This window comes from Rhinatrema bivittatum, chromosome 10 (genome assembly GCF_901001135.1).
Source record: "Rhinatrema bivittatum chromosome 10, aRhiBiv1.1, whole genome shotgun sequence".
Lineage (NCBI taxonomy): Eukaryota > Metazoa > Chordata > Amphibia > Gymnophiona > Rhinatrematidae > Rhinatrema > Rhinatrema bivittatum.
Window position 1 is genome coordinate 127,641,111 of NC_042624.1, and position 13,030 is coordinate 127,654,140.

General features: G+C 43.7%; 1 protein-coding gene across 3 annotated transcripts in view; it reads right to left on the reverse strand.

Moving 5' to 3' along the window:
* The window catches only part of CFAP57 (cilia and flagella associated protein 57), a 169,779-nt gene that overhangs the window by 13,952 nt on the left and 142,797 nt on the right, over window positions 1-13,030 (reverse strand). For all 3 annotated transcript variants that reach the window (XM_029618441.1, XM_029618442.1, XM_029618443.1), the window contains 5 exons: window positions 5,954-6,097; window positions 2,881-2,997; window positions 2,093-2,227; window positions 1,867-2,010; window positions 823-958 (listed from right to left, as the gene is read on the reverse strand). In XM_029618441.1, coding sequence (XP_029474301.1) covers window positions 823-958; window positions 1,867-2,010; window positions 2,093-2,227; window positions 2,881-2,997; window positions 5,954-6,097 — 676 coding nt within the window. The remainder of the gene's footprint in view (window positions 1-822; window positions 959-1,866; window positions 2,011-2,092; window positions 2,228-2,880; window positions 2,998-5,953; window positions 6,098-13,030) is intronic.

A 13,030-nucleotide genomic window follows, 5' to 3' on the forward strand; every position in this document is an offset into this window, starting at 1 on the left:
CAAGCTATAGAATACTCCCATTAAAACAGGAGTGGAGGCTACAGGAAAGCTCTTCAAAATAATTCCCTCAGAAAATTCAAAATTCAAAGAGTTGTTTTTTTTAATTAGACTTGATCCATCCAAAAGAAAGGAAAGCTGAGGAAAATAGAGAAAATTCATAAAATAGCTTTCTAATCATCTCAGTGGGGAACGAAAGCCACCACTGTCATCTGCTGGAGTCAAGAGAATACAGAGGATTAATAGATGGTGCACTACCTTATAAGGAAGCATCCTTCAAAGTTCTCTCTGACTCCATCTGCTGGAAGGGGGAGATAACCCACTGTCTGCACTGATCCTGGTACGTACAGGGAATACTGAGGATTAGTAGAGGGTGCACTACCTTATAAGGAAGCAGCCTTCAAAGTTCTCTCTGACTCCATCTGCTGGAAGGGGGAGATAACCCACTGTCTGCACTGATCCTGGTACGTACAGGGAATACTGAGGATTAGTAGATGGTGCACTACCTTATAAAGAAGCATCCTTCAAAGTTCTCTCTGACTCCATCTGCTGGAAGGGGGAGATAACCCACTGTCTGCACTGATCCTGGTACGTACAGGGAATACTGAGGATTAGTAGATGGTGCACTACCTTATAAGGAAGCATCCTTCAAAGTTCTCTCTGACTCCATCTGCTGAAAGGGGGAGATAACCCACTGTCTGCACTGATCCTGCTACGTACAGGGAATGACAGATCGTCTGTTTTATCTTTGAGGATTTCCTAGGGAGTACTACAGCCTCAAGCAGGAATTTTACAGTTTCTGGCTATATTTATTTTGCTTATTACCTCTGATATCATTGAAATTGGACTTTCTGTTCTTCTCTTTGAGGCCCAAGATGCATTCAAGGTCATGGGCATGTGTTCTGCTGACTTTCAACTCCCTCCGCAAGTCATTAATCTCCTTAATCAGGGAGACATTTTCCTGCAAAATAACCCAGAAAGTAAGATCAGATTTCTAATGTTCATTAATCAACTATTGAGCAGTGCTTGAATATCTCAAGCAACTCACAAATGCGGGTAGTTGCCAGAGACAGAGATGCTGGGAGAAGAAGAAAGGAGAAAAGGAGGAATACATTCCAGGCAACTTGCAGCACATGACACTCATTTGTGCTAATTACTAAGAGGAACTCTCCAAACGCATCCAGCTGTCTAACTTCAGTTATGCCACTAGATTGGCTGAAAATCTGGGTAGTTTGGGGGGCAGAATTAGGTCAAGAGATATTCAGGCCGATGCAATATCATGCACGTTTTTTCAATGCGTGAACATCCACCTCCCCTGGGCGCACGATGCAATATGTTAATGAGCTGCCGTACTAAAATGGATACGCTAGGTAAAACTTGTGCGTCCCTAGTGCTGAACCATCGAGCTGTTTCCTGATTGCTTCTTTTTACTGACATGTGACAGTGAATGGACCAATTGGCACTGTGATGGAGTGAATAAACAAATTTTTAAGAGTCGGCACCTTCCCTCTGCGAGTGACTGGAGCCACCAAGTGCCGTCCAAGCCCGCTACCCATGGCCAGCCAGAGGGTAGCGTTCACTTCTCCATTTGAGCAGGAGGGTGGCCACCGAGCTGTCCACTTCGCCAGACACTGCGTCCAGAAATTTTGATTTTCAAGACCTTTTATTTTTGCATAATGTTTTCTGTGGTTCCTCCTATTTAGTATCGCAACAATACTAATAGGAGGAACCATAGAAAGCAGGATTTGTGTTTTAGTGGTTGAGCCCTTGAGTGCAGCATGCAATTTACATGTGATGAGTGCTATTAGCTGTGCACTGGTTTGGTGCAGAGTAGCAGAAAAGTGAGACTGAGGGGACTGTATTTATTACCTGCATGACCCGAACATTGTCAGCACGATGGATCTCACTATCTTTTCTCAGCTTTATCTTTAGGGTGGCCAGACTACGCTCCAGGTGCTCTCGCTGCCGGGCATATTCCTGTTGAATATCTGCATCCACACCCACAATCTCTGCCTAAGGGAAGGACAAGAAAAACTCAGCTCTGTAGGGCAATCGTTTGCTAGGTTATAGTGAAAAAGAAGGCGGAGGTACTCACCACATCGGACTCCTGCACATACTTTCCATAGAGTTCACGGATGCAGTCCTTCAGCTGCTTGGGTTCCTGGATCAGCCCAACACAATCATGAAGATCGGTTTTAAAGCGCTTGATCACAGCTTCTACATTACGTACCTAGAAGCAGGAAAAATATCTCAGCACATTCTGAAACTGATCATTAGAGTAAGTCACAAAAGCACCTTAACTGCAGTAATAAAGAAGATAGATCTCTGTTGCAGCAGGATGGACCAGGACTTTGCCTGTAAATCTACTGCCTTCTTCGACCTCCAGGTTCATATTATGGGCTGTGACTTTTACTGTCTCATCATGGCATATCTTGTGGTCCTAATCTCCTCCAACCTTCAGCATTTCCATATGCATTGTGAAATACACAATGCTACCCTCCTTTCACCCTCTTGTCACAATTTTATTCGCTGTAAAACTTAAACTGTTAATAACCTAATTATGCATGACTTCCTTATACCAACGCTTAAGTTGTAACTAGTCCTCATTATAGCCTATTGTTACTTGCTCTTGTTTATCGTGGTTATCTTTATTAACGTTCACCTTGTTAGTCGTTCTATGTAAAGCCTGTTGCTATGTTCAGTTATCTGTGAACCGGGAAGATGTTCCCAACGTATCCCGGTATATAAAAACACTTAAATAAACAAACAAATAAATAAATAAATAAGAGGCTCTTATCGTCTCTGCCTCTTTGTGAGCATCTTAGTGTCTAAAGTCAGCACTTTCTGCTATTCCGTGCACAGTTCATGGTCTGTGGTTCTTACTTTTTGACTCTCCTTGCGCATCTCATGGTCTGTGGCTTTCAGTTTCTGTCGCAGCTCAGTGATGTTCAGCTCTAGCTGTGAGTTCTGTTTGTGGAAACGCTCCAGCTCTGCCTCCATCTGTAGGGGGAGGAAGTGCATGGAGAGAGAGTGGGTAATGAATTAATTAACAGAAAAGCAGATGACAACAGACCTTTGTTGAAGAGGAGAATGCACTGGAGAGACAGAAAATGATTCAATGAGAGTCTCATTACACAAAGGGGCATAGGGGAATAAAAGGGACAATTTTTATACTGCTTACAGGCATGCAAACTAAACTTCCAAGGGAAACCCCATGCAGAATTTCTCTGAAAATTCAGGCCAGTGAGGGAATGCAGAGAATTCATGCCCATGTCAAAATATGCATGGGATTTCAAAACGAAATCCCAATGTGTGCTTTCCTGCCCCTGACCTAACCTCACCCCTTTTTCACCCTGGGTAAAAGCATGCACTGAGGGGGTTGTGTGTGTGGGGGGGGGGGGGGGGGCAGTTTACAGGCATGCTTTGCATGATGATAAACACCTTTTTCATCACATAACAGTTTGAAAATCATCCTCTTCATGTATTTGTGCTCAAGAAGTGAAAGAATAGTGTACAGGCATGCACTATATGGAGAAGAGTGTGTGTGCATACAGAGGAGGGAGGAGGATGTGTATGTAAGAGCACAGGGTGGGAGGAATGAGGATAATGTATGGGCGTGCACGAGGTGGGGAAGAGTGTGTGTGCATACAGAGGAGGGAGGAGGATGTATATGTAAGAGCACAGGGTGGGAAGAATGAGGATAATGTATGGGCGTGCACGAGGTGGGGAAGAGTGTGTGTGCATACAGAGGAGGGAGGAGGATGTGTATGTAAGAGCACAGGGTGGGAGGAATGAGGATAATGTATGGGCGTGCACGAGGTGGGGAAGAGTGTGTGTGCATACAGAGGAGGGAGGAGGATGTATATGTAAGAGCACAGGGTGGGAAGAATGAGGATAATGTATGGGCGTGCACGAGGTGGGGAAGAGTGTGTGTGCATACAGAGGAGGGAGGAGGATGTGTATGTAAGAGCACAGGGTGGGAGGAATGAGGATAATGTATGGGCGTGCACGAGGTGGGGAAGAGTGTGTGTGCATACAGAGGAGGGAGGAGGATGTGTATGTAAGTGCACAGGGTGGGAGGAATGACAAGATACTGTATAGGCATACATGAGGTGGGGAAGAGTGTGTGTGCATACAGAGGAGGGAGGACGATGTGTATGTAAGTGTACAGGGTGGGAGGAAGGTGTATGTACAGTATATGGTGAATTTTAAAAGCCTGGCAAGCTCATTAATTAGGGGATGGGTGAATAAGCTGGGCTCGATTGGATCGACTCGGGCACCAATGGTGTCGATGGCATCGACATGGGCATCGATGGAATCGATGTTGGCATGGATGCCATCAATGGAAATGACATTGGCATCGATGGAATTGACCTTGGCATCGATGCCACTGACCTGAGCATCGATGGAATCAATCTCGGCATCAATACCATGATGGAATTGACCTGGACATCGATGCCATGGACAATGGTATCGATGGAAATTACCTTGGCATCGATGGAAGTGCCCTGGGCGTCGGTGACATCGACCCAGGCATGGATGGCACCGACGAGACAAAGGTATGCATCGATGGCATCCATCCAGGCAATGATGGCACCAATGAAACTGAAGGAAAAATCAGTGCCATGGATGAAAAACATGGATGGCACTGATAGAAACGATGCAGGGACCGATGGCATCAGTGTACTGTGGGGGGGAGGGGTACCGATGGCATCAAAGAATCCAGGATTGTCTAAAGGGGGTACCGATGGTAGAGATGGGGCATCGACTGCGCAAGGGTACCAAGGAAATCAAAGGATCTGAAATCAACAAGGGCCCTGGCGGCAACGGAAACCGTGGAAGTCCCTGTCCCACTAGTGCTAATAACCAGGCAGTGTGTCACAGAGGGACACTCGCAGGCTATATGTGGCTAACTAAAAACATAGGGAGAGGGAAGGTCGCAGTCGGTTGGCAGGCCAGGGAGGTGACAGGAACAGACCAAAAAAACAGGGCATGGTACTTACCGAGCGTCGAATAAACGTATGCGAAGGGAGACCCGTGCAGGGAAAAGTGTTTGTGAAGTAAAAGTTTAAGTGTTTCCATGAGGGAAAAGTGTTAGAATTTCTCACAGAGCTCGTAACCACTATGCTTACTGCAGAGCGGAAAAAAGAAAACTGAGGGAGACACCTTTGGTTCACAGGGATAATTGCAGGCTGAGCATGCTCAGTGTACCAGTGTCAGTCAAAGCTTTGTAGAAACTTTGACAGAAAAGTTTTCCATACAGAGCTCCATCCTGTGATGTCACCCATATGTGAGGACTACCATCCTGCTTATCCTGTGAGAAATACTGAGACTCTAGGTGGCACCTCAGGGGTATAGGACGGAGTCCATTAAAACTTCTCTGTCTCCATCTGCTGGAGGGGAGGCAAAACCCAGGAGTCTGGACTGATCCGGGTATGTACAGGGAAACTAGGTATATCTGTGGGGTTTTAAGGGTCGAGGCTAACTGGGGAGAGTGAAGGCTATCAAACCAGGGCGGGTGGAGGCCCTCTCTCTTAATTGGGCGAACTGGAGTCAAACTGGTAAAACTGGGAATGGTGTCGGTGCATGCCTCTTAAAATTCCCTGATTTATACAGTAGAAATGAGATTTATGCGCCCTTGTGCACGCCCACTTAAAATTTAGCAACCCTGTGTGTGTGGCCAGGCTATTTTATAATATGCACGCATATATGCACAAAAGTTATAGAACAGCCGCATTCCTGCGTACAGGCCTATGCACACAAGCATGTGTGTGCCCACACAACGGTTTGAAAGTTAGTGTCCCTGTGTCCAAAGGAGTGGTGGTTCGTGTATATACATGCTCATGTAAATGTGCATAAGAGTTAGGGAGATAGCACACATGTGTAGGATGTGGGGAATGGTATTTGTGCGCACAAGAGTATGAAGGGATGGTGTACATATCTGCTTCCACATTACCTCCTGAATCTGATCTTTCTTCTCCCTTATTTCATTCTCTCTGGGCTCAATCTGTTTCTTAAGTTCCTTTATTTTATAATCTAACACAAATTTAAACTTCTCCAATTCCTGGTTCTTCTTTTTGAGGTCATAGATTCGCTTTTCCTAGGATAAAGAGAGAAGAACAGTATTAACCACCTTCTTTGTACCTCCTGAAACAGTGCATGAGTTGTCAACCAGATGGGAAAAGTTGTTCTTACCTGCTAATTTTCATTCCTGAAATAGCACAGATCAGTACAGACAAGTGGGTTTTGCAACCCTATTAGCAGATGGAGGCAGAGAATAAAATCTTTTCAGGCACTTTTACATAACTGAATGTGCCACCTACAGTCCCTCAGTATTTCTCTGTCTCCAGCAGATGGTAGAGGTGCTAAACCTGCAGTCCAGAGCTTCAGATTTAAAAAAAGAGAGAAGGTTACTAGTTTCAACGTAGAAACATGGGTTTGCTTTTGAAAATGATTGCCATACTGGGTCCAGGTCTGCTCATATTCATGGTCATGGGGTGAATGATTGGTTCGCATGACAAGTATCCTGATTTTTACTAAGCTGTGATGTCCCTTTTTTATTTGTGTATGAGGTTTTCTGCAGGGGGGGGGGTGCGGATTAGGGGGGAAAGGGTTGGGGGTTGTTCAATTTGGGCTGGTCTTTAGTTAATTTGGCTGGGGGTTTTGAAAGTTGAAAATCTGGTGGTATGTTCGAGCTATATGGTTATCTTGTTCATTGTTATCTGTATTATCATGCCACAATAAAGAAATTTGAAAAAAAAAAAAAGAGAGAAAAAGAAGAAAAGATTTATAAGGAGAATATTGCTCCCTGAGGTGTTAGGTTCCTTTGTGGTCCATCCCTTGGGTAGAGTGGAGGGTTGGATATCCATGATCTGACTCAGCTCTTATCTCCAGAAGGAGGGAAAACCAGGGGTCCTGGTTCCCTCGCTCCCTCTGTGCCCTTCTCACCCTCAGCCAGCAGCCAACTTCATACAAAAGCAGGGAAATATTCTTTCTATTACTTGTTTTGGGTTACTGTCACTTTAAGGTTACTAGAGGAGGCGATCCGGGTAACTATAGACCAGTGAGCCTGACTTCAGTGCCGGGAAAAATAGTGGAAACTATTCTCAAGATCAAAATCGTAGACATGAATGGGACACAGTCAACATGGATTTACCCAAGGGAAGTCTTGCCTAACATAAGAACATAAGAAAATGCCATACTGGGTCAGACCAAGGGTCCATCAAGCCCAGCATCCTGTTTCCAACAGTGGCCAATCCAGGCCATAAGAACCAGGCAAGTACCCAAAAACTAAGTCTATTCCATGTTACCATTGCTAATGGCAGTGGCTATTCTCTAAGTGAACTTAATAGCAGGTAATGGACTTCTCCTCCAAGAACTTATCCAATCCTTTTTTAAACACAGCTATACTAACTGCACTAACCACATCCTCTGGTAACAAATTCCAGAGTTTAATTGTGCATTGAGTAAAAAATAACTTTCTCCGATTAGTTTTAAATGTGCCACATGCTAATTTCATGGAGTGCCCCCTAGTCCTTCTACTATCAGAAAGAGTAAATAACCGATTCACATCTACCCGTTCTAGACATCTCATGATTTTTTTTTTTTTTAAATTAAAGATTTTTATTGCTGTAAAGACAGACTATTACAGGTGAAGTAAATGTCACACAAACCGGAAGCAATATAAGAACCAGGAATGAACAATACAGTAAGGTGTGTGTAATGCAGTACAGCAAGTATGTTTGAAAGCAATCAGTCCCCTCCCTTCCCCCCCCCCCCCAATCCCATCATGCCTAACAATCGATATAATGCAAGTCCATGCTTTTTCACCCCGACAAAGTTCATCGTAAAGGCAGGAATCTACATGCCAAGAAAGACGAGAGAAAAGGTAGTCCCTTAGCTTGGTGTAAAGATCAGTGGCCTCCAGGTGATATAAGGTCCCCATACTTGATGGAATTTTGAGAGGCGGTGGTATTTCAAAGCTGTAAGATGATATAGAATACATGTCTCATCTAGACGTTTTAAAAGTTCATCCGATGTGGGCGGCTGAGGACGCTTCCAGTGGTATGCTATCTCCATTTTCGTAGCCGTACATACTTGTTGCATTAGAGTCTGCTCCGATATCGCGAGGGCGTCATTAGTGCCGAACATGAGTGCCTGTTCCTTAGAGAGAGCACAAGGGACTTGAAGAAGGCTCGATAATAACGTTGAGATATAGGACCAAAGAGGTTGGATATGTGGGCAATCCCACCACATATGGATAAATGTATCAGGTTGAGAACAACTCCACCAGCAATGGGGATGCATTCTAGGGTAGTACTGATGTAGACGAACTGGCGTCAGATGCCAGCGATAAAGAATCTTGTAGTTGGCTTCAATAATCCGGGAGGATATATTTCCACGTGAGATTTTAGAAAAAATCGCCGACCATTCCTCTTCGGAAATGGGTCTCTGAAGATCAAGTTCCCAGGCCTTCATATGAGAATGTTTAATGAACGGGCACGATCCCAGAATCTGGTAAAGTTTGGATATTATGCCTCCAATTGGGCGAGTGGATGCGCAGTAGCCTTCGAATAGTGAACGGGAGGAAGCTAGGCGGCCCCCAGCTTGTATATGCTGGATGAAATGACGAAGCTGCATGTAGGCGAGAAACTCCCTTGTAGGAAGCTGATATGTCTCCTGTAGCATTGAAAAGGAGAGTAGTGATCCCTGCTGCAGAATATGCCAGAAGCCATAGATACCTTTGGATTTCCAAGTATCATATGCCATAGTGGGAAGGCCTGCTGGAAACATAGTATTATGAAATAGGAAAGACATTGAAAAATAATCAGTGTTACCTACAAGTTTATGTTTCCACTGCTTCCATACATTATAGGTTTGTCGTGTACATGGTGTCAGTCCGATATCCGGCCGCCACGTCTTGACGGGTTGCCAAAGAAGAGACGCTATGGGCATCGGAGCCATCCATTCCTGTTCTAGGGTCACCCAAGATTTTATATTAGTGGAGCAGTGCCAGTCGAGAACAGGACGTAGTTGTGCCGCTGCATAGTACCAAGACAAGTTAGGTAGGCCCAGGCCCCCCACAAGCTTAGGCTGGTATAGAATCTTTTGCGCCACTCTTGGAGGCCGGTGTCTCCACAAGAATCGCAGCAACTTTCTTTGCCATTGGAGCAGTATGGTACGAGAGACCATCACCGGAAGCGTCTGAAAGAGGTAGAGAAGTTTGGGAAGTATGTTCATTTTGATGGTCGCCAGTTGCCCAATCCACGTAAGAGGGAGCGAGCGCCATTTCTCCAAGTCTAATTCAATTTTTTTAAACAAAGGAGTATAATTAAGCTTGAAAAGATCTGAAAAAGTGTTACTTAAATAGATCCCTAGATATTTAAGCTTAGCTGGTGCCCATTTAAAAGCATGAGAAGTCTTTAAAGATTGAACCATATCCATTGAGCAAGAGATGTTCAAAATCTCAGATTTGTCCCAATTTATTATGAAGCCAGACAGAGCGCTAAAATGCGCTAGATCTGCTTCTATCATGGGGAGAGATGTGGTTGGATGACCCACAGTGAATATAATGTCATCTGCAAACAAAGATATTTTGGATTCATAGGTCTGGAAAGTAAAACCCTGTACCTTCTGGTTAATGCGGATGGTTATGGCTAAGGGTTCTAAAAAGATGGCAAACAATAAGGGTGACAAGGGACACCCCTGTCTTGTACCCCGTCTAACGGGGAAGGAGGTAGTGTATCTGCCATTTATTTTCAGGCTAGCCGAGGGTTTATGATAGAGAGCGTGAAGCCAATTATGAAAGAAAGGTCCAAATTCCATTGCTTGAAGGGTGTGAAATAAAAAGGGCCAGTGGACCACGTCAAAGGCCTTCTCTGCGTCTATGGCCAGTAGCAGATGATCCATCTGTTGGTGAGTGGTCCCCCATATGATGTTAATAATTTTACATACATTATCACTTGCCATACGGCCAGGGATAAAACCGGCCTGATCTGGGTGGATAATTTGAGCTATAAAGTTATTCAATCTATCAGCAAGGAGTTTAGCAAGGATTTTGAGATCCAAATTGATTAAGGAAATTGGGCGGTAAGATGCACATAGCGCAGGGTCCCTACCAGGTTTAGTGATAATGGTAATACCCGCCATATTAGAGTCTGGATTTAACATCCCCCCTTCCCGGAGGTAATTAAAATGACGTGGTAGATATGGGCGCAATGGTATGGCTAAAGGATTTATAGAATTTGGCGGTTAGCCCATCGGGGCCCGGCGCTTTACCCAATTTGAGGGATTTGATGACACTAAGAATCTCTAGTGTCGTGATTTCCGCATTTAGGCTATCTCGCATTTCTGGTGTAAGGCGAGGTAGTGGGAGAGCTTGAAGGTATTGAATAATATCTGAGGTCTGTATATGGGATTCAGCTGAATATAAATCTTGATAGAATTTAAAGAATTGTTGTGCAATAGCCGAATTGGTTGTTTCAAATTGCCCATTTCCGTTTTTAATTTTAAGGATATGGTTCTGAAAAGACTGCTTTTTTAATTGTTGGGCAAGAACCCGTCCAGCTCTATTTCCCCCCTCGAAATGTGTCTGTCTAGAGAGACTTAGTGCATGCGAAATGCGGTCCAGTTCCAGCCTATGCAAGTCATCTCTAACTTTAGTAAGTTGAATCAAAGTCTTTTTGGATCGAGTTGAACTATGCTGTTTCATAAGATCTAAAATCTGCGCCCTCAGCTGGGAACAGGCTGCTTCCCTCTTCCTTTTAAGATAGGAGGAATGGGAAATAAAGTGGCCTCTAATGTATGATTTGAAACAGTCCCATACCACAACAGGGGAGGAGACTGATCCAGTATTTATCGTGAAGAAATCTTGAATGAGCTGTGCAGTAGACTGGATGAATGTGTGGTCGTGTAATCTAACGGTCCAACTGACTTCTTCACAGGCTTTCTGCTTCGGATATATTTTAAAATGTTTTTACTGTGAGTTTTTGCCTCTATAGCCAACTTCTTTTCAAATTCTCTCTTAGCCTGTCTTATCAATGTCTTACATTTAGCTTGCCAACGTTTATGCTTTATCCTATTTTCTTCTGTTGGATCCTTTTTCCAATTTTTGAATGAAGATCTTTTGGCTAAAATAGCTTCTTTCACCTCCCCTTTTTCTAACAATTTTTCTCATTTTATCAAAGTTTCCCTTTTGAAAGTTTAGCACGAGAGCCTTGGATTTGCACACTGTTCCTCTTCCAGTCATTAAATCAAATTTGATCACATTATGATCGCTATTGCCAAGCGGCCCCACCACCGTTACCTCTCTCACCAAGTCCTGCTTCATTTTTTTGAAGGGGTTTAAAAACATGTGGATAAAGGTGAACCGGTAGATGTAGTGTATTTGGATTTTCAGAAGGCGTTTGAAAAGGTCCCTCATGAGAGGCTTCTACGAAAACTAAAAAGTCATGGGATAGGATGCGATGTCCTTTTGTGGATTACAAACTGGCTAAAAGACAGGAATCAGAGAGTAGGATTAAATGGTCAATTTTCTCAGTGGAAAAGGGTAAACAGTGGAGTGCCTCAGGGATCTGTACTTGGACCGGTGCTTTTCAATATATATATAAATGATCTGGAAAGGAATACGACGAGTGAGGTTATCAAATTTGCGGATGATACAAAATTATTCAGAGTAGTTAAATCACAAGCAGACTGTGATACATTACAGGAGGACCTTGCGAGACTGGAAGATTGGGCATCCAAATGGCAGATGAAATTTAATGTGGACAAGTGCAGGGTGTTGCATATAGGGAAAAATAACCCTTGCTGTAGTTACACGATGTTAGGTTCCATATTAGGAGCTACCACACAGGAAAAAGATCTAGGCATCATAGTGGATAATATTTTAAAATTGTCAGCTCGGTGTGCTGCAGCAGTCAAAAAAGCAAATAGAATGTTAGGAATTATTAGGCAGGGAATGGTTAATAGAACGGAAAATGTCATAATGCCTCTGTATCGCTCCATGGTGAGACCACACCTTGAATACTGTGTACAATTCTTGTCACCTCATCTCAAAAAAGATATAGTTGCGATGGAGAAGGTACAGAGAAGGGCAACCAAAATGATAAAGGGGATGGAACAGCTCCCCTTTGAGGAAAGGCTGAAGAGGTTAGGGCTGTTCAGCTTGGAGAAGAGACGACTGAGGGGGGATATGATAGAGGTGTTTAAAATCATGAGAGGTCTAGAACGGGTAGATGTGAATCGGTTATTTACTCTTTCGGATAGTAGAAAGACTAGGGGGCACTCCATGAAGTTAGCATGGGGCACATTTAAAACTAATCGGAGAAAGTTCTTTTTTTACTCAACGCACAATTAAACTCTGGAATTTGTTGCCAGAGGATGTGGTTAGTGCAGTTATTATAGCTGTGTTTAAAAAAGGATATGATAGAGGTCTTTAAGATCATGTGAAGTCTTGAACGAGTAGATGTGACTCAGTTATTTACACTTTTGAATAATAGAAGGACTAGGGGGCATTCCATGAAGATAGCAAGTAACACATTTAAGACTAATCGAAGAAATTTCTTTTTCACTCAATGCACAATAAAGCTCTGGAATTTGTTGCCAGAGGATGTGGTTAGTGCAGTTTGTGTAGCTGGGTTCAAAAAAGGTTGGATAAGTTCTTGGAGGAGAAGTCCATTAATAGCTATTAATCAATTATACTTAGGGAATAGCCACTGCTATTAATTGCATCAGTAGCATGGGTTCTTCTTAGTGTTTGGGTAATTGCCAGGGTCTTGTGGCCTGGTTTTGGCCTCTGTTGGAAACAGGATGCTGGGCTTGATGGACCCTTGGTCTGACCCAGCATGGCAATTTCTTATGTTCTTAGAGTCTAAGTTGGGTTGCTTACGTGATTGCTGGACGTGGTGACTGCAGAGATAGTAGTGCGTTTGATGAGGTCTGAAGCGAATGCCAATATGATAAATTGTGAGGAATTAAGATTGCAGCGAGAGATTGCGGCGAGGAATGTCTGTGGCTTCTCTCCGGGGCTTCA